The sequence below is a fragment of the Hibiscus syriacus genome, unplaced genomic scaffold (genome assembly GCF_006381635.1).
Source record: "Hibiscus syriacus cultivar Baekdansim isolate YM2019G1 unplaced genomic scaffold, ASM638163v2 tig00113725_pilon, whole genome shotgun sequence".
NCBI classification, from domain to species: Eukaryota; Viridiplantae; Streptophyta; class Magnoliopsida; order Malvales; family Malvaceae; genus Hibiscus; species Hibiscus syriacus.
The window spans coordinates 8,548,224-8,568,471 of NW_024063471.1; the positions used below are offsets into that span (position 1 = coordinate 8,548,224).

Below are 20,248 nucleotides of genomic sequence, written 5' to 3' on the forward strand. Positions count from 1 at the left end.
AATGATCAACAAATACAATTATTGATTAATGAGCTACCTTATTTTTAAAAAATTTTAAAGATCATATTTAATATAAAAATAGTTTAAGTGATATTAATTTCTTTTGGAAAAAATTGAGGGACTTAATGCCATTAAGAAGTAAAGTAGTAAAGTGAGAAAACAAGCCGCAAAAGGCAAATGATACATTAAGCTAAATACAAAATGGATTTAATAAAAATGCATTTCATGGCAATTAATATGTAAACAAACATAGAGTTTTTGATCCCGGAGTATATATAAACATAAAAAGAATAAAATGTATGTAATTTCAACAAAAGAGGCGATAGATGAGTAAATCAAGGTCATGCACGTGTCAGAGACCCAATGCCCCTGGAAATTTGGTTCATTCCATGATTGAAACCCAAGCATCCAAGGAGGCCTTGCTTGTAAGGTAGAAAAGTTTTCCTCTTCATCTCCTCCGAGACAGCCCTGTTAGCCGTGTAATGCAACTCGTGAGCCGAAATTGCTCCTCTCCTCCGGCAACTGGACACCGATCCCATACTATCAGTTGACCGGAAACTTGCGTTTCTAACGTCCTCCGTCTCTTTCCTCGACAGAAGAAAATATTTTCTTAGAGGATCTTCACTTGCTGCTCTCCCTTCCGATGCACTCCGGAACAACAAAAGGTCTTTCAACTTCCATTTTCTGTTCACTTTTGACAGGATGGACGAAACGTAAGAAGACTTAGGGTTGTTTGTGGTGGTTTTGTGGGAACTTGACGATGAAGTTTCTTCTTCTTCTTGCTCCAACATGATGTCGCATACTCTTAATGGAGACAATGATCTGCTTTTCTTATGAACTGAAGAACTTGTTTCTCTCCCACGTTGTTGTTGTTTTGATTTGGGTGACGAAACGCCACTGGACAAGTGTTTAACACAAGGCTGGGGTTTCAAAGGCCGAATCTTTCCGCCATCGAATAGCTCATCGGCCGACAAAGAAGCTCGTTCTAATTGCCCACTGAAGTTGAACTCGAAATCTTCACCATTATCATCGGGATCGTTGGTCGTAGGCTTTTCCACCAACAGAGAAGAAACATGAGTGGGACTGGTCGGAGCACTAAAGAAGAAATTGCCAAAGCGTTGAGGACTGGAAGGAGCCGTCATGTATGGAGACGAACATGCGCTGTCGAAGTTGAAATCCACAGCGGGGACTGGCGCCACCGTTTCCATCTCCTTTAGCTGCTTGGGTTCTCAAAATTCAACCAACATGAACATAAAATTCAAATGATTTTTATAAGAAAACAAAAAGAGGGGCGAAGGAGTGTGAAATTGACCAAGTCCTGGGGGAAAATTGATTATGATTTTTGACTCGTGAGAGAGCCGCCTTTATAACCAAGAGTTCCATGTAATGAATTTGTATATATTAAACATGGATTTAAATTGCAGCCATGAAATATTTCTATCTTTATGATTTATTAAATAAATTTTATATTTTATATTCAAAGGAAAATTAATAATAGTTTTAATAGTCAAACTTCAAAAATGGATATTAAATTCATGTTTTTACATAATTAATTTCCATTTTAAATATTAAAAAGGTCAAATAAAACCACTCATAATAAATAAATAAAATATATTTTTTGGTAAAAGATATGTATTTGAGTCGTAATTGTCAAATAAAATATTTTTTATTCTCAAATAAAATAAACAAAAGTATAAAAAGAGAAGAAGGGTTGATCCGTAGGAACCAAGGAGCTTCTGAGGTTGAATTATTTTGATCCTGTATAGAACGAAAAAAATAAAAAAAATAATGTTTTAAAATTGTAAGGAGAGAAGTCAAAGAATTGAAAGAAAGTAAAATGAAATAACTCAAATAAAGTAAGACTTTAAAAGAAATCGAATCAATGAAAATAGCCTCAAGCTTCGCTTTTCTTCATTTTAATTGATCATTGAAAGAGATTTTACTCTGGATACATGTAAGTTACAATCTACAAGCCCCAACCCTTGTAACTTACTTTTCTCTTCTGTAAACCAATATTCCTAAGTCTATCTTCGAAATTTAGTTCTTACTTGAACTAACCACGGTTATCGTCGTAAGCAACAATGTAGCTTTAAGCATTGAAAAGGCCCATGCTCGGATTATGGTGTATCAAGGAGAATCGAATCCAATCTCGATTCACCTTAATGCACCACTGATAATTTTGCTCCTATGAAGTTGAATTATGACCAAGCGATTCTTCCTCCCAAACTGTAAATTCAAACATCATTCAATCCAGCATGAACTTTTTAAAATGAAATTTGTAAAGATATTTTAAAGATAAGGCCGATTGCCAATCAAGATTTTAGAAAATCGAGAATGTAATTCGAAGATCTTAAGTACTTTTCAATATTCCCAAACGAAATTGAATCATCGATAAACCTTTGGCTAATTAAAAGTTTAGGTAATCATAATCGAAATCCTACTTAGTATTTCTTTAAAACAAAGGTAAATAAAATAAAGATAAAAGAAAATTAGCTTTCAATAAAAACCTGAGAATTTTTAGAAAAATTAAATAAGAAAAGGACATGTTCAAGATTTACCCTGATGGGTATTTATATTCTTGGAATTTCTTAAAAATAACATAAATATTCAAAATAAAAGATATCCTAAAGATAATCAAAAGATAAATCAAAATATTTTCAAATTCAAACTTAAATTCCTAATCAACTCCTTCTAAGATAACTCCGTCCGTCCACCTTCCAGAGAGTGTTGACTGGACCTTCTAGAAACTGCTCCTACTGCTGACTGAACCTTCTAGAAATTGTCACATCGAAAATGTTCAAGCCCATGTTTCCAGCCATGATTTCAAAAAAATAAAAAACTGTAGAACTTGTCCCTTTTAATGTTTTTTTGGAAAATAAAATCCTGCATAAAAATGATTTAAAACAACCCAAATCAACAACATCAAATAAATAATGATGAATAATTATCAACAAAATATGTACAAATTAAATCGCTCATCAAATTATCTCTAACTTTTTCAATGTTTGTCCCCAAACATGCCTTAATTAAACATGTTAAAACTTCTATGTACTTTCCTTTATCTCACCTCATCCAAGAAAACCAAGTAAGTCAAGATCACAATAATTATCGGAATAAAAAAATAAAAATCAAGTGAAAGTCATAAATAGGAATAATTTAAGCAAAATCATGACATCCCATTAATTTATCAATCTCAATATAAGAAGACTCAACACCCTCACAAGGATTCACTCATCTTACTCAAAGTGTTCGGGTAAAAGAAAACGCTTTGAGCCAGAACCTACACAATATTACTATAAGCATGTAAGAAAATCAAGTCTTCACCACTAGAAATGAAAAAGATGCTAAAATCAAAGTATCTTTAAACAAGGTTGTAATGGGGCTTGGGTAAGTTTGGAAAAATGACAAAAATATGAGTTAAATGTTAAGACAAGAGCTGAACAAATAAGTTTAATTCTACGAGATATACAAATTAAAATAAAGTAATGCAAATAAAAGAAGTGTAACAAATACCAAACAATCAATTGTGTTCCCGTTTTTTCAAACTTTTTCTTGTTTCAATTTTTTTCTATTCGAACTATGTTGAATTTTTTTTCTCTTTTTTCTTTCTTTCAAACCTTTTTTTTTTGTGTAGATGAGCATACATCAGGTAACTCGTTCTCTTATCTTAAAAAGGTAGCAAAAGAGGGTAAAATAAAAAAGGCTTGAGTTAAAAAAAAGTGGTAAAAACAAAGAAAGAGAAAAAGCTAAAAAATGGCTAATTGAATGGGTACACAATTTTAGGTAAGCATCAAGTTCAGTATGCAGTCTCAATATATATTTAATTTCATGTTTTAGAATATCAAAGTTAAGCCTGACACACTAAGTCAAACAAATGAGCAAGAATGTAAAGGATTGCTCGTTTAAGCTCAAAATCTCACAAGAAAGTTTAATTTGTATTGAGTCAAATACATATCAACCAATAAACTCATGTGATATCAATCAAAATTTCCAAGAAAACACAAATCATGTCACTTTCACTATCATGCATCCTAGTTCAAATAAAAGCGTGATCAATAACTCATACGACATTCAAAGAAACAAAGCAAGAATCAGGATTATCAATAGAAAATTTCAACATCAACCAAGGCATACTCAATTCCAATCATTCAAATAAGCAAGGCAAAAGTCAATGCAATTATTCTCTACCACTCACTTAAGGTGTATTATCCAAATACGAAAAAAGTAAAGCATAAGTGAATGAATAAAGATACTCTCCGCGTCTACCGACGATTACGACCTCGACCTCGATGAGAGGTGCTTGAGTGGGTTTGACCGCTCAAAAGAAAATATTCATATGTACGGATCGATGTAAAAAATTCACACAAAGATAAAGGGTAGTACATCAGTAATGGGGTAATAAAACTAAACTCATTATTTACCTCAAATTTTTTTGATTCGGTAGTGGGTAATAGTGTTCACGTGTAATTGACGAAAGGCAATTGTAGACCTCTTGGTTTCTCGTTCGAACCATGGCTACTATACAATTCTCGACTAGAAGCGAATAAGAGAAAAGATGAAGATAGAATGAGTGGTGATGGCGAGCAGTGGTTTGTTCTGAAACGACTAGGTGTCGAGGAAATATAGAGAAAGTGGAAAGAAATATGTCGGCTACTTGGGTATAATAACTTCTGGGGGGGTTAATAATAAAGGAGCATGTGGAATTTGATTTGGTTTAAAGGATAGGTGTGTGGGGCCTATAATTTAAAAAGGTGGAAAATGGTTAGCCAGTTCTAAGGGTGAAGGGCTAAAACAAATGGGTAAAAGAAAAGAAAGAAAGTAGGGCCTATGATATATATAGAATTCAGTATGGATGTAAAATCATGTAATCGTTCAGGTTTCAGTTGGATCCTGTCAGATCAGGTAAAATCGGATACAAGTCAAGTCAGGTCAATTTGATGCATTGACTCGGATCAGCTCGAGTCCAAGCCAAATCAGATCGGGTCATTTTCAGGTTAATTTGACACCAGGTTCAGTTCGGGTTACTTTCATTTCAGATCGGGTTACTTTCATTTCAGGTCGATGTTAGTTTAGGTCAAAACAGTTTAGGTCCGGAGCAGTTAAAGACCAGGTTAATTCAGGTTTGGATGGACTTTATGCAGATCTCGTTTAGATCAGATCACATCATTGGCAGATAAAATTCAGGTCGGATCTTTATCAAATATGGATTAAGTTCAGATCGAGCAAATTTTTATTTTTGGATTAATTATTTTTCGCCTTTCTTGAACGTTGAATTGCAATTTGTAATTGTATATGATTTAGAGTAAATTACTAAGAATTTAAATAATCATGGATCAATTTTACGAAAAATATAAATTTAAGGACAAAATTGAACAAATATGAAATTACAAATAAAAATTTTAAAAAATTAAACAACACGTATTGATGAGGGACCAAATAGAAATAATTTTAAAATATGAGGTTGAAATTAATATAGAAATGGACTAAATTATACCCATGTAAAAAGTTATGGGCTAATTACAAAAATATATATAAGAAATAATAATGGACCAAATTCATATGCAACTACAAATTTAATGACTAAATTCAATAAATATAAAAATAAGCGAATTAAAATTTAAATAGAGTAAAGAACACAAAAGGATGAAATCAAAATAATTGTAAAATGTAAAGCAAATCTGAAAAATAGAGTAAATTACATTCATTTCAAATGTTAAAAAAAAGTAAAACATTTATAATATATATATATATATATATATATATATATATATTAATATAGTATATATAAACTATGTAGTGTATATATGAACTATATATAAACTATATTATGTACTATATATAAACTATATACTTTATAGTTTATTGATATATATATATATATATAAACTATATAGTTTATATATATATATATATATATATCTATAGTTTATATTAATAAACTATAAAGTGTATAGTTTATATACTTTATATAATTATATTAATAAGCTATATAGTTCATTAGTATATATAAACTATATAGTTTATATAAATTATATATTATATAGTTCATTAGTATATATGATAACTCCATAAAAAGATTATTTTTAGTCTTTTTACTTATGTTATTATTTGTCTAAACATTGTTGTCATATCATATTAGTTGCATTTAGGTCATATTTGCATGTGGTGGATAGGTTTTTCATAGGCAAGATTTATTTGGCTTAACTGATGCTACTGAGGAGAAATGGCTTTTGTGGGTTGTGTGTGTGCAGGAAATGACTTAGGAAGAACATTTCAGCCATGACAAAACATTTTGCAAGGGCCAGTGGAACACATAAGAAAAAACAGTGAGGAACAAAATTTTCTTGCCAAGGCAAGATTTATCTTGCAAGTATAAAGCAGATCTGACGAACTGCTGGTGTCACCTGCTAGCTGTCTAACTGACCTCACATGCAATTAATCCCTTCAAGAATTTAACCACCTTCAACAGCCTTTCTATCTATAGTATGGACAAGTCAACACGTGTATTTAAGGAATATTCAATGGCACAAAACCCTAGAGAAATTCCCATTATAAATACCCCTCTATAGCCGCCAAGAAGGGAGGTAACGAGAGAATTTACTTTAAGCGTGGACTAAGCAGCTGCAATACCTTACATTCCAGCGTTCCCCAACTAGACCGTCGTTGGTGCCCTCCATAGCCAGACTATTGGATGATACTTTGGCAACACCATGATTTACTTTACTTGGTGTTGGTTTTTGTTTTGCCGAGACATTTATTTGATGGTTAATGAATGATGCATTATGATTTTGCTTATAGTGTTTTGTTCATTATTTTAATATTTTTCCTTGACACTGTAAGAGCTTTCGAGAGATTGCCTGGTGCCTAGATGAAACATTTCTAGACTTTGTAAGAGCTTTCGAGAGATTACCATTTTTCTAAAACTTGATTCTTAGATTCGAGAGAATTAAGATAGATATAAGTGAACAATGGAATAAATCTGGGATGGCGATGTTCTAATCTTCCTTTGAGATAAGGACAGTGTTTTAATCGAGTAAAAGGGATAAACACTTGAGTATAATAGACAAAGACTATAGTTCACGCTGAGGGGTATTGCCACAAAAACATTCTGACAAACCAAGGGTTGTAGCTCACACCGAGTAGTATTGCCGTAGCAACTGTCCTATAATACTTTAGTAATCCTGTCGGTAAGCCTAAGCATATCATAACAATTCTTTCTTAACTTAGAATAATTTCTCACCATAGAAAGGCCAACCTAAGTGCTCTGTGAAAAGTCTGAATATGTGAGGTTATTTTGAATATATTTGAATTAACGTTTTTCCTTGCCTTAGCTATTTTTATTTGTTACTTTTGCATATTTGCTTTGCCTCGACCAAACTTTTAATGACTACACTTCACAATATTCTCTTTCATTAGCAACGCTTTGACACTTGTTCATATAATCCATTACTAATTGTTTCTCTATTTTGACAAGAATTCAAGGACTAGCTCATTACACCTATTTCTAGTTGTGGCGAAACATCAAAACCCCTACCAATCCCTGAGGAGACAATGACTCACTTACCCTTTATTACTTGATTTGACTGTGTACACTTGCACATATTTGCTTTCCTTAGAAAATACATTTACAAGCGATCAAGTTTTTGGCACCGTTGCCGGGGATTTGCAATTGACGAAATTTTGATAATTTTTGCCATAACAAATTTTTATTTATAGTCACAATTTATTTAGTTAGTTTAACTTGTTTATTTTCTTATTTTCTTTTGAAGGTTTTTGTCGTTGCATGACCTTAAGATCTTCTGATGGACCACTAGAACCATTCGACCCTCAGATCGAACAGTCATTCAGACAAAGGCGACATTACCAACGAGCCAGAGAGTATATGAATCAACTGCAGTATCAAGGCGACAACAATATGGGAGATCAGACAGATCTTGACATCGCGACAAATAATCTTCCTAGAGAAGTTGCAAGACCACGAGCAATACGAGATCACTTGAATCTGATTCTCGACGATCTGAATCCCGACATCGTGGCGCTTGAAATACAGGCAACCCATTTTGAACTTAAATCGATGATGTTTAACATGTTAAACTCCATCAGACAATTTGGTGGCTCACCTAATGAGGATGCTAGACGGCATGTATGTGCCTTTCTTGAAGTGTGTTATTCGTTCAGTCAACAATGAGTGCATGAAGATGTGCTGAAGCTTAAACTTTTCCCTTATTCTATACATGACCAAGCAAGAGCTTGGCTCAGTGGAGTCCCTTCAGGCTCAATGAAATCTTGGGCAGATTTATGTAAAAGCTTTCTACTTCGATACAACCCTACCAATATGAACACACAGCTACGTAATGACATTGTAAGTTTTCGCCAAGGCGACGATGAATCAATGTACAAATATTGGGACATATATAAAAGCTTGCTTCGCAAGTGCGTGAACCATAGATTCCATGACCGGACTCAAGTCGTGATGTTTTATAATGGAGCCAATGCACTTATTCGAATGGTGTTGGATGCCTCAACAAATGGCACTTTGCTTGATAAATCACCTGAGGAAGCCTTCGATATCCTCGATAGAATAACGAATAATGACTATCAATTCCTGATTACAAGGCTAGGGACCAGTAGAAAAGTATATGGAGCATATGAAACTGAGCGTAAGGATCCAATCTCTGCTCAACTGTATGCCATAACTAACATGTTAAAAAATTTACAGCATCCTAATGAGGTGAGAGAAGTCAAGGAAACTAGCGGTGGCGGGTTAATGAATGTTGCTCTTATTGAAGAATCAAACCTAGAAAGCTCTAGACTCAATGAAGAACAATGGAGAATGAACAGGGGAAGGTAGTGGGAATAATTAGGGTTTTTAGGGGTTCTTTTAGGTACTGGAAACAAGGTAAAAAATATTAGAATAATATAAACAAAATATAAAGAACTTAAAATAAAGTATAATAATCAAGAAATCAAAAAGATATCCCTTGTGAAGGTGGATGGAAAAAGTGATGATGGTGAGGACAAATTGGAGTGTGAATATTAATCTCCCTTACAAGAACTTGAAAGAACTCCAGGAGAAGAAGCTTCAAAAGCACAAGGCAATCAACACTTGCAAAAACGAACTCTCGTTGTATTATTAATCAAAGAAATATGTTTAAAAAGTTGAGTGAAGCCTCCTTTATATAGGGGTTTAGTTCTAAAGGTCCTAAATAACTAATGAATAAAATAATAACAAACTAAACATGTCTTAACTCTAATTCCTAATAAAATAATAGTAACTAAAAATAATGTTTTATCTCAACCGTAATTCCTAATAAAATAATAACTCTAATCCTAAAACAAAATGCATCATTCTATATTAAATTATTTTACAAATAATCAATATAAATATTGAAAATTCGTAATATTTACAAAATCACGTATTAATCTCGTATAAGAATTTCTATATGCGTTGTCTTCACTAAAATGAACGTATCTTTAGTTCCCGATATCAGATTGATGTGATTCAAGAACCGTTGGAAATATAAGAGACAGAAGGTTGTATCTATATAATACATGCTGACTAAATACAATTAGGATCCCATTAAAAAGTCATCAGAAGTCTATTTCTGTTCTAGTCTTCTTTTCCAAGGCTTGGACGAGTGGATCATTTGGAAGAGTTATTACTTCTTCCTTTGATGTAAGCCTTGTGATGCATGTATCATCCTCCATTTCTTCAAAAAGATTTGACCTCAAATCTAAAAACATTAAAGGGAGCAACATTAGAACCGTTTACTAATTCATTCACATTATGCTTACCAAATAGATATGCTTTGAATCTTTGAGACTTTGTTCTTCTAATAAGTTCGAGTAGAAACATTAGTCCAAAGAAGCATGTATTATGGAATTTGGTGAATGTATCATTACCCCACTCCTCAAAAGGATTCATCCTCGAATATGAAAATCCAAGAGAAAGAGAATTAGATGTGTTGAAAGGAAAACTTGTGAAACATTTCCCAGGATCAATGTGATGTGTCATTATGTGTTTTAGTCGAGGTTTCTTCTTTGCAGGGACCGATTTCTTATAGTCTTGAAATCCTCTTTTGCATACAAGTCTTGTAATATGATGTTTAGGTTGAAATTCAACATGGTACCGAGTACTGTTGGCTTTCATTATGATTGCTTCAGATATTCTCTCCATGGTTTGACTCGTGTGTGGCGAGAATGAGTGTTGAAAAACCATGTCTACTATGTTTGGTTCATGAATTAATAATTCTCGAGAGGAGATTTGTGGACTGCATAACCTTCATGGTAGTGCATAGTCTACTATGTTTTGCTTACCTCGGTCTTTTATGCACTTAAAGGAGTTGTGTTTAGTATGGATGAAAACTTCAAGAATCTTACCTTGTAAAAGGAGAAGAAGTATGTTACAATATCGTTAAAATAAGTAATAAAATACTTACCTTTAGATGCTCGTAAATCATGACTATTCATTGATATAGCATATTTATTAGGGCTTTTAGGTAGTAACCCGTCAGGAGGGTCACCTAACACCATTCGAAAACTCTTGGTGATAGAAGATGGTGTGGGTCAGTCTCGTGTTGCTTTTTTTTTTCATTATTTACATGGATGCCCTGTGCACAAACTATAAAGCCAATGAAGTTGTTCAAATCATGTTTCATCTTTAAGATGGCGTCACGACTAAGGCTTTCCTGGATGTAACCTTTTTGTAACAAATCTATCTCTTTGGTTTTTTGAGATTGTATGTTTGACGAGGTATGATGAACCCTTGAATTAGATTGGTTTGGTGTTTTTTTCCTCTTTCCGGTGGTAATCTGTCATGTGGATCAGTTAACATTTCTCGAAAATCTTGTAAAAGAGAGGAAAACACCCTAGGCAAATCCTTGTTAATGTTAAAAATCAAAAAAATAGATTCCTTAAACTGAACAAGGATGCAAGGTTGTTTGTAAAGAAGAGTATCTCTTAATTCTTTTGTGCTCACACATAGATTTTGAGTCACTCTTTTCTTCTCACAATTAGGTTCACTCACCTTCCATGGGTCATTATTCTTTTGGCTTTTGTAACTAGTGACCTCTTTCTCAGCTTTTTCTTTTTTTTTCTTTCTCTACCTCCTAAAAAATTCTCATTTGATCTTTCAGGATTTCTTTTGGTGGCATTGGCCTAGAGTGTAAGGCTTACCGTCTAAGTTCAAAGTGTATTTGTTTTCCTTACCATAGTACGTAACATCATTGTCGTATTACCATGGTCTTCCCAGAAGGATGTGAAAAGCTTGCATTAGAATTACGTCACACCATGGTGACTTTTGTCTTGGACTCTTTATTAATCTATTGCAGACAATATGGTTTTGTAAGTTGTTGACAAGGTAGGTTGAGTGCCTATACCAGGTAGCTACTCACCATGTTTGCACAACTTCCATTATCAATGATTATGGAGTAAGGTTTACCTTGCATCAAACATCGTGAATGGAATAAGTTTGTTCTTTGAATATTAGCTTGTTTTGTATCTTCAATGCTTAAAGACCGACGTATAACCATACAATTAGGTCTGAAAAATTGTCCTGGTTCAAACATCCTGAAAATCTTGTACTCTTTAAAATTCACTTTACCAAGTAGTCTTCCAAAGTTCATATCGAAGTTTGATTACTAGCAAAGGCGATAACAAAACCTAAAAGCTCTTAAGAGGCCAAACAAGGTTTAGATTCCAAGAGAACGAGAATGCAAAAAAGGAAGAAGTATGCAAACTCTTTAGTCCTACTAACACAAGAAAGATAATGTGTTAGATAATGCAAAAGAATAATAAAAAGGAAAAACAAAAGAACCAAAAGAACTAAGAGTGAAAGAAAAAAAAAGAACCAAATCAGAAACCTAGAAAATGTTGGGTCAACTTGAGTAATATTTTTTAGGAGTTTTACAGAGTCCAAAAATTCTATAAAAATTCTTGAATGTATTTTAATGTGTTTAAAAACCACCTGTAAATTTCAAAACAAAATACCTTCAGTAGTATCCAGTAGACTCTGTTGAAGGGTGAGTCCTCAAATAGTCTATTTTTTCGTGATCTCTTTGTTCAAAGATGTTATTGATCTCCAAAATTTCTTATTTTTTGTTTGAATAATCTTTAATATATTTAGTTTCAATCTGGAAAATTTCACCATCAAATTCTTCATGTAGATTTTTTAATAAATTCGAAAAGATTCTACATTGAATTTGTCGATGAAACTTGAATGATGTATTTGAATATAAACTCCGATTGAAATGAATTTTGGACTTGAGATTAATATTAGGATGAATATAAGTTCTGGAGAAAATCAATCCTAAATTCATTCATTTAAAATTTTTGATTTTTTTGGCTATTTTTATTTTCGGTTTTTTTCATTATGAAAAACAACAAACTAACAAGAAGAATTTGAATCTAAATTAAAATTAAATGAAAAGAACTTGAAACAATGAATCTTTTGCGAACTAGCTCCGTTGGGGTACATTGACGGTTTTGTGTGCAAGAACAAGCAATATTGCTTGCTTATTTCCAAGAATCGGTCCAAATCTGATACCAATTGATAGAGAAAGCGGTGGCGGGTTAATGAATGTTGCTCTTGTTGAAGAATCAAACCTAAAAAGCTCTAGACTCGATGAAGAACAATGGAGAATGAATAGGGGAAGGTGGTGGCAGCAAGTATCATTTTTAGCGGTTCTTTTAGGTGTTGGAAACAAGGTAAAAAATTTAGAATAATATAAACAAAAGATAAAGAACTTAAAAATAAAGTATGATAATCAAGAAATCAAAAGATTTCCCTTGTGAAGGTGGATGGAAAAGGTGAGGATGGATTTGTGGAAAATAGATGGATAATATCCTATCGAGCCCTCTTAGTCGTAATGAAAAGCCAAACATGATAATATGGCTCTAACCAACCCTCCTAGTCGCGATGAAAAGGAAAATTGGAGTGTGAAGATTAATCTCCCTCACAAGAGTTTGAAAGAACTCCATGAGAAGAAGCTTCGAAGGCACAAAACAATCAACACTTGCAAAAAACGAACTCTCGTTGTATTATAAATCAAAGAAATCTATTTTACAAAGTTGAGTGAAGCATCCTTTATATAGGGGTGAGTTCTAAAGGTCCTTAATAAATAATGAATAAAATAATAACAAACTAAACATGCCTTAACTCTAATTCGTAATAAAATAATAATAACTAAAAATAATGTTTTAACTCAACCTTAATTCCTAATAAAATAATAAATCTAATACTAAAAGATAATACATCATCCTTGTTGAAAACATTTTGATATTTCGATATAACAAATTAAGTTAAATGAATTTTAAGATTTTTCAAAATGATTTTCTATATATATTCGATATAATTATTCGAATATCAAAACATTACTCAAAATATTTCAAAAATCATTTTTAATCCTTACTTAAGTGTAAAAATAAGTTTTAATCTTAAAACAATTTCAAAATAATCTTTCAATGTATTTCGAACCATTTCAAAGCCAAAAATTCCAGATTACTCAGAGGGAACCGATTCCCCCCCAAGGGGGTACCGATTCCCCCTGAAGGGTTTGGCTCCGAGATTTCCAGAATGCTCGGAAGGAACCGATTCCCCCATAGGGGGTACCGATTCCCCCCTGTTCAACGGTCGAAATATTTGAATTTTACACTTAGGGAACCGATTCCCTATGAGGGGGAACCGATTCCCCCCACGCTCCAAGCTGTTTTATTAATTGTTTTCACACTAAAACGGCTATATTATCTTCATTAATTATCCCAACGTTCAGAAGTGATTCAAGGTGTATTTAAACAAGTTCTGAAGCCCTTGATCAATAAGAAATTATAGAGAAACAAGAGAGAAAGCATCAAACACCAAGTTTGTACAAATCAAGCCATTTTTCCTTTCAATATTCATTTTGCTTTCAAGAACACCATTTGTGCTCATTTGTAATTATCTTTGAGTGTTCTTTTCTTGTTCTAGAATTGTGCAAACATCTTACCTTGTGAGGTTTTCTTGTAAGTTTGCAAATTTGTAATCTTCTCTTTGGGAAAAAGAGTGTTCTCAAGAGTTGGGGTATACTCTTGAGGGTTTTTGTAAGGTTATCTCTTTGGCCTCAAAGGAAAGAACAAATTAGTGAATTTGTTGGAAAATCCTTAGTGTGGATAGCTAAGGTAGTGGACGTAGACTTTGTTTGAGAAAGTCAAACCACTGTAAATCGCTGTGTAATTACTTTTAATTTTTCTACAAAAGCTTCCACGAAATTTTAATTGCCAATTCACCCCCTCTTAGCCGATTCCATCGATCGATTAACTCAACAATTGGTATCAGAGCCTAACTCATTTGAAGGTTTAATCGCCTCTTGAGTTGATTCGGGAAGAGTTATATCGATTATTAAAGTCATCAATGGCCTCCGCTTCAAACTTCGACTCCGGTCTCGATTCGATGCCCGTCAACAAGCCTCCTTTCTTCAATGGAGCTAACTATGCCTATTGGAAGAATAGAATGATGTACTTCATTCAAGCAAGTGACATGGGAGCATGGAATGCTGTAGAAGAAGGATACATCAAACCTCTCACTCATCCAAGGTTGTGGAGTGAAGGAGAGACAAGAATGTTTCAGCTCAACTCCAAAGCCATCCATATTATTTTTTGTGCTCTTGGACCAGATGAATACGGAAGAGTTTCATCGTGTACAACCGCCAAAGAAATATGGGACAAGCTTCAAGTCACACATGAAGGTACAGATGAGGTAAAGAAATCAAAAATTAGTATTCTAACGCATAGCTATGAAAATTTCAGGATGAAACCAAATGAAGACATCAAAGCTATGACGGATAGATTTTCAATGATTGTCAATGGTCTCAAATCATATGGAGAGATCATCTCAAATGAAAAGCTTTTGAGAAAGTTAGTCTACTCCCTCCCAAAATCATGGCAATCAAAGAAGACGGCAATCATCGAGTCTAAGGACCTATCGTCCTTAACTCTTGAAGAACTTATCGGTTCACTCCTCACTCATGAGATGATGCTTGAAGATGAGGTGGACCTTGATAAAGTTGAAGAGACACCAAAGGAAAAGAGAAGAAGAAAAATATTGGAGTTGCTCTCAAATCCACAAAAAGATGAGAGTGATTCTAATAATGATGATGATGACGAGGAAATGGCATTGTTTGCCAAACGGTTCAGAAAAATGATGAGACCTTACCAAGGAAGAAAATTCAAACGAAACGAAGGCCTCAAAAATGAACCAAAAGAGAATGACCCAATCATTTGCTATGAATACAAAAAGCCGGGGCATGTCAAATATGATTGCCCACAATTGAAGAAAAAGGGTCAATCAAATAATAAGCACAAGGCTCATGTGGCTACATGGAGCGATGAAGAAAGTTCCGATGAAGAGGAACAAGAAGTAGCAAACTTGTGCTTGATGGCATTCGGGGAAGATTCTAAGGTAACCTCTAACTCATCCGATTTTGATGATTTATCTTATGATGAGTTATTTGAGGAGTACAATGGGTTGGCTTCGGATTATGAGAAATTGTTTTTAAAATATAAAAATGATGTTTCAAAATTGAAAAATGAAAACAAACTCATATCCAAAACCAACAACGATCTTGAAAGTAAAATCAAAGATTTGCAAATCAAACAGGAAGAGTTTGAAAATAAAAATTTAGATTTGCAAAATTTACTTTCAAAGATCAATGATGATCATCAAAATAAAATTGATGATCTTAAAACTTCTTTTGATAAAGTTGGAACAAAACATTTTGAAAAAGGTGGAAATTCAAAATCCAACTTTGTTAGAAAAAGTTTTAGAAACTACAATCATAGAGGTCCCAAAAGAACCTCTAATGGAAAAATCATTAGAAGTATGTGGGTTCCTAAAGAACTCATTACTACTAAAGATAAAAATATCCTACACAAATGGATACCTAAGGGGACTAGGATTTTGGAAACTAATGAATATGGACCCAAAAGAATTTGGGTACCAAAAATCAAAAATTAATCTATGTTTGTAGGGAAATGAGTACTGCTACAAGGCACGGGAAACAAATTCAAATTCATGGTACCTTGATAGTGGATGCTCAAGACATATGACCGGAGACAAAATCCGGTTCATTGAGCTTAACGCCAAAAATGGAGGAGAAGTGACTTTTGGAGACAATTCAAAAGGTCACATTGAAGGTATGGTACAATAGGTAATACCTCTTCCATACAAATTAAGAATGTTTTATATGTGAATGGATTAAAGCATAATCTATTGAGTATTAGTCAATTATGCGATAAAGGATTCAATGTCTTATTTGAAATTAATGGTTGTAAAGTCATTGACATTGCATCTAATCAGATTATGCTTGTTGGTCATAGAATAGGAAACATTTACATGGTGCATTTAGATTCTATTGATATGACTAATTTATGCCTAGTTGCTAAGGATGAGCATGATAGTTGGTTATGGCATAGGAGACTAGGTCATGCTAGTATGAGTGTTTTGCAACGGTTAATTCAAGGAGACTTAGTAAGAGGGTTGCCTAAGCTTAAATTTGATAATGATAAAATCTGTGATGCTTGTGCTAAAGGAAAACAAAAGCGAGTTTCTTTTAAATCTATTAATGATGTATCAACTAGTAGAGTATTACAATTGATCCATTTAGATCTTTTTGGGCCAACTAGAACTACTAGCTTGGGAGGAAAACAATATGCATTTGTCTTGGTAGATGACTATTCTAGATACACTTGGGTTATTCTTAAGTACTAAAGATGAAGCATTAGAAAATTTCATCATATTTTCAAAAATAATCCAAAATGAAAAAGGTTACTCTATCACTAGTGTTAGAAGTGATCATGGAACTGAGTTTGAAAATCTTGGATTTATTGAGTTTTGTAATTCTAATGGTATTAGCCATAATTTTTCAGCACCTAGAACCCCTCAACAAAATGGAGTTGTTGAGAGGAAAAATCGAACTTTAGAAGAAATGGCTAGAACCATGCTTTGTGAAAATAATTTGCCAAAATATTTTTGGGCGGAAGCCACAAATACCGCTTGTTATGTTGTAAATCGAGTAATGATTAGGCCAATTTTAAAGAAAACTCCATATGAAATTCTCAAAAATAAAAAGCCTAACATTAGCTATTTTCATCCTTTTAGATGTAAATGTTTTGTTTTAAACAACGGTAAAGAAAACCTTGACAAATTTGATGCTAAAAGTGATGAAGGAATTTTTCTGGGTTATTCCTTAAATTCTAAAGCTTATCGTGTATTTAATAAAAGAACTTTAGTTGTAGAAGAGTCTATACATGTTGTTTTCGATGATAATCCCCTTCCGAGAAAGGATTCTTCTGTTAATGATGATGTAGGTATTGTACAAGCAAATGACGTTAGACATGACGTTGGAGAATCATCATCAAACGAAGAAAAAAAAGATGAGGAAACTCATGATCCCCTCGAGAATCCAACCAGTGAATAAAGGGAAGTATCTTTTCCAAGAGAGTACAACTATGTCAAGGATGGTGAAATTATAGGTGATCCATCAAAAGGGGTAACTACTCGATCTTCTCTTAGAAATATCTGTAATTATGTTGCATTTATTTCATGCATAGAGCCTAAGAACATCAAAGAAGCATTAAAAGATGAACATTGGATTATGGCTATGCAAGAAGAATTAAATCAATTTGAGAGAAGTAAAGTATGGACATTAGTTGAAAGGCCTAGTAATAAATCTACTGTAGGTACTAGATGAGTTTTTAGAAATAAACTTGATGAAAGTGGTAATATAGTGAGGAACAAGGCTAGACTTTTTGCTCAAGGCTATACTCAAGAAGAGGGCATAGACTATGATGAAACATACGCTCCCGTAGCTAGGATGGAAGCAATTAGGATGTTATTAGCATTTGCATGTTTCAATGAATTTAAATTATATCAAATGGATGTTAAAAGTGAATTTTTAAATGGTTTTATAAAAGAAGAAGTGTACGTGGAACAACCTCTAGGTTTTGAAGATTCAAATTTTCCGGATCATGTTTTAAAATTGACAAAAGCTCTTTATGGTTTAAAACAAGCTCCTAGAGCTTGGTATGAAAGATTGTCAAATTTTTTAATTGAAAAAGGTTTTTTAAAAGGAAAGGTTGACACTACATTGTTTTTAAAGAGAAAAAGTAAAGATTTATTAGTAGTTCAAATTTACGTTGATGATATAATATTTGGTTCTACTAATGATGTTCTTTGCCAAGAATTTTCTAAGCTAATGCAAAGTGAGTTTGAGATGAGCATGATGGGGGAGCTCTCATTTTTCTTGGGACTCCAAATCAAGCAAAGAAAAGATGGCATCTTCATTAATCAAGCTAATTACGTCAAAGATATGCTCAAGAAGTTTGGACTGGAAAATGGGAAACCTCATAACACTCCAATGAGCTCTTCAACAAAGCTTGACTTAGATGAAGGAGGTAAATGTGTAGATGTTAAATTATATAGGTCAATGATTGGCTCTTTGCTTTATCTAACCGCAAGTAGACCGGATATTATGTTTAGTGTTTGCTTGTGTGCTAGGTTTCAATCATGTCCTAAAGAATCACATTTACTAGCTGTTAAGAGAATCTTTAGATACCTTAAGGACACTCCTAGTTTAGGACTTTGGTATCCTAGAGACTCTAGCTTTAGCTTGCATGCCTTTTCTGATGCGGATTATGGAGGATGCAAATTAGATAGGAAAAGCACCTCTGGTACTTGCCAATTCCTTGGAAATATGCTGATTTCTTGGTTTTCAAAGAAACAAAATTGTGTGGCATTATCTACCACTGAAGCGGAATACATTTCAACCGGTAGTTGTTGTGCACAAGTTTTATGGATGAAACAACAACTTTTTGATTATGGAATTGAAGTAGGTACCATTCCTATCAAGTGTGACAATACTAGTGCTATTGGTCTCACTAAAAATCCCATCCAACACTCTAGAACTAAGCACATTGAAATAAGACATCACTTCATTAGAGACCATGTCATTAAGGAAGATGTAGTTCTAGAATATGTTGATACTTTGCATCAATTAGCGGATATCTTTACAAAACCCTTAGACAAGGAAAGTTTTTGGACACTTAGAAGAGAATTAGGTTTAACTAACCTATCTTCACTTAGTGTTTAAAATAATTTAGCACTTTTAATAAATATTGAAAAATGCTTATAATAATAATTTTTGATTGCATTCTTGCTATTAGTTAGGGGGAGTTTATGATTCTTAGTGAAAATCAATTTTATGTTCAAATAATGTTTAAAGATTAATTTAATTGTTTGAACATGATTATTTTTCAATATATGAGTTGCCTATACCACTAGAAAAGATTAATTTAGCATTTTATGTGCTTAAAAGTCGGATTTTAGCATTTTGGTGTAGAGGGAATCGATCCCCCCATGAGGGAACCGATTCCCCCTTTGAAGGGGAACCGTTTCCCCCCACAGGGGAATCGATATCCCCCTGGGGTTCTGTTAAATCGGGCAGAACACCCCAAAAAACCCCAAAACCCTCCTTTTCTTCTTCTTCCACCGTTCTTCACCTCTAAATCTCTCAAATCTCCATTTTTGCCTCAAATCAACGATATTAATCGGAATTTACTTCAAATATCATCTTCTAAACCTGTTGGAATCATTAAAATCGTGCAAACAACATCAAAATCCCCTCAATCTTCATCTTTCAAGGTAAATTTTTCTAAACTCTCTATTACATTGATTTTGAACATAGGATTAGTTTTAATTAGTTCTAGGTTAAAATAGTGATCGGGCATTGATTGTTTAGTGATTAAAAACTAGATGTTACAACTAATTTCATCAAAAACACAAGAATTTTCCAAATTTGTTTTAAAATTTTTGAAATAAAAAAAAATGTTAATTTTCAAATTATTGTGTTTTGATTAAATTATGTTGTTGTTATGAAAACTATACATATATTGTTTCTCAAAACCATATTTTTCAAAAGTTTTTCAAAAACTTTGCCCATTAGGATTGATTTAGAGAACCTTGAAATATTGAGGACTCAATTGAGTTTTGGGATTAATTAAATTGCATACATTTGTTTTTAAAATTGCAGGTTATCAATTCTATTCCGATTTCCTAAACCATGTCCAATCCTAAACGTGTTAGGTCTTCATCTAGTCGTTCTAGTCGTCAACCAAATCCTCCTCCTATTCCTCAAAATCCTATTCCAAATCTTGATCCTAACTTGACTATCCAAAATTCTTGTTTCAATCAACCGGGTCCTAAAGATTATCGTTATTG

The 20,248-nt window shown here is 33.2% G+C and overlaps 1 protein-coding gene across 1 annotated transcript; it reads right to left on the reverse strand.

The window, feature by feature from the left end:
• Nucleotides 1–280: 280 nt before the first annotated feature.
• Nucleotides 281–1,296, reverse strand: LOC120187578. Its single transcript, XM_039191271.1, has one exon. The coding sequence runs from the start codon at nt 1,206–1,208 to the stop codon at nt 342–344; it is 867 nt and encodes a 288-aa protein (XP_039047202.1). The 5' UTR covers nt 1,209–1,296; the 3' UTR covers nt 281–341.
• Nucleotides 1,297–20,248: the final 18,952 nt, after the last annotated feature.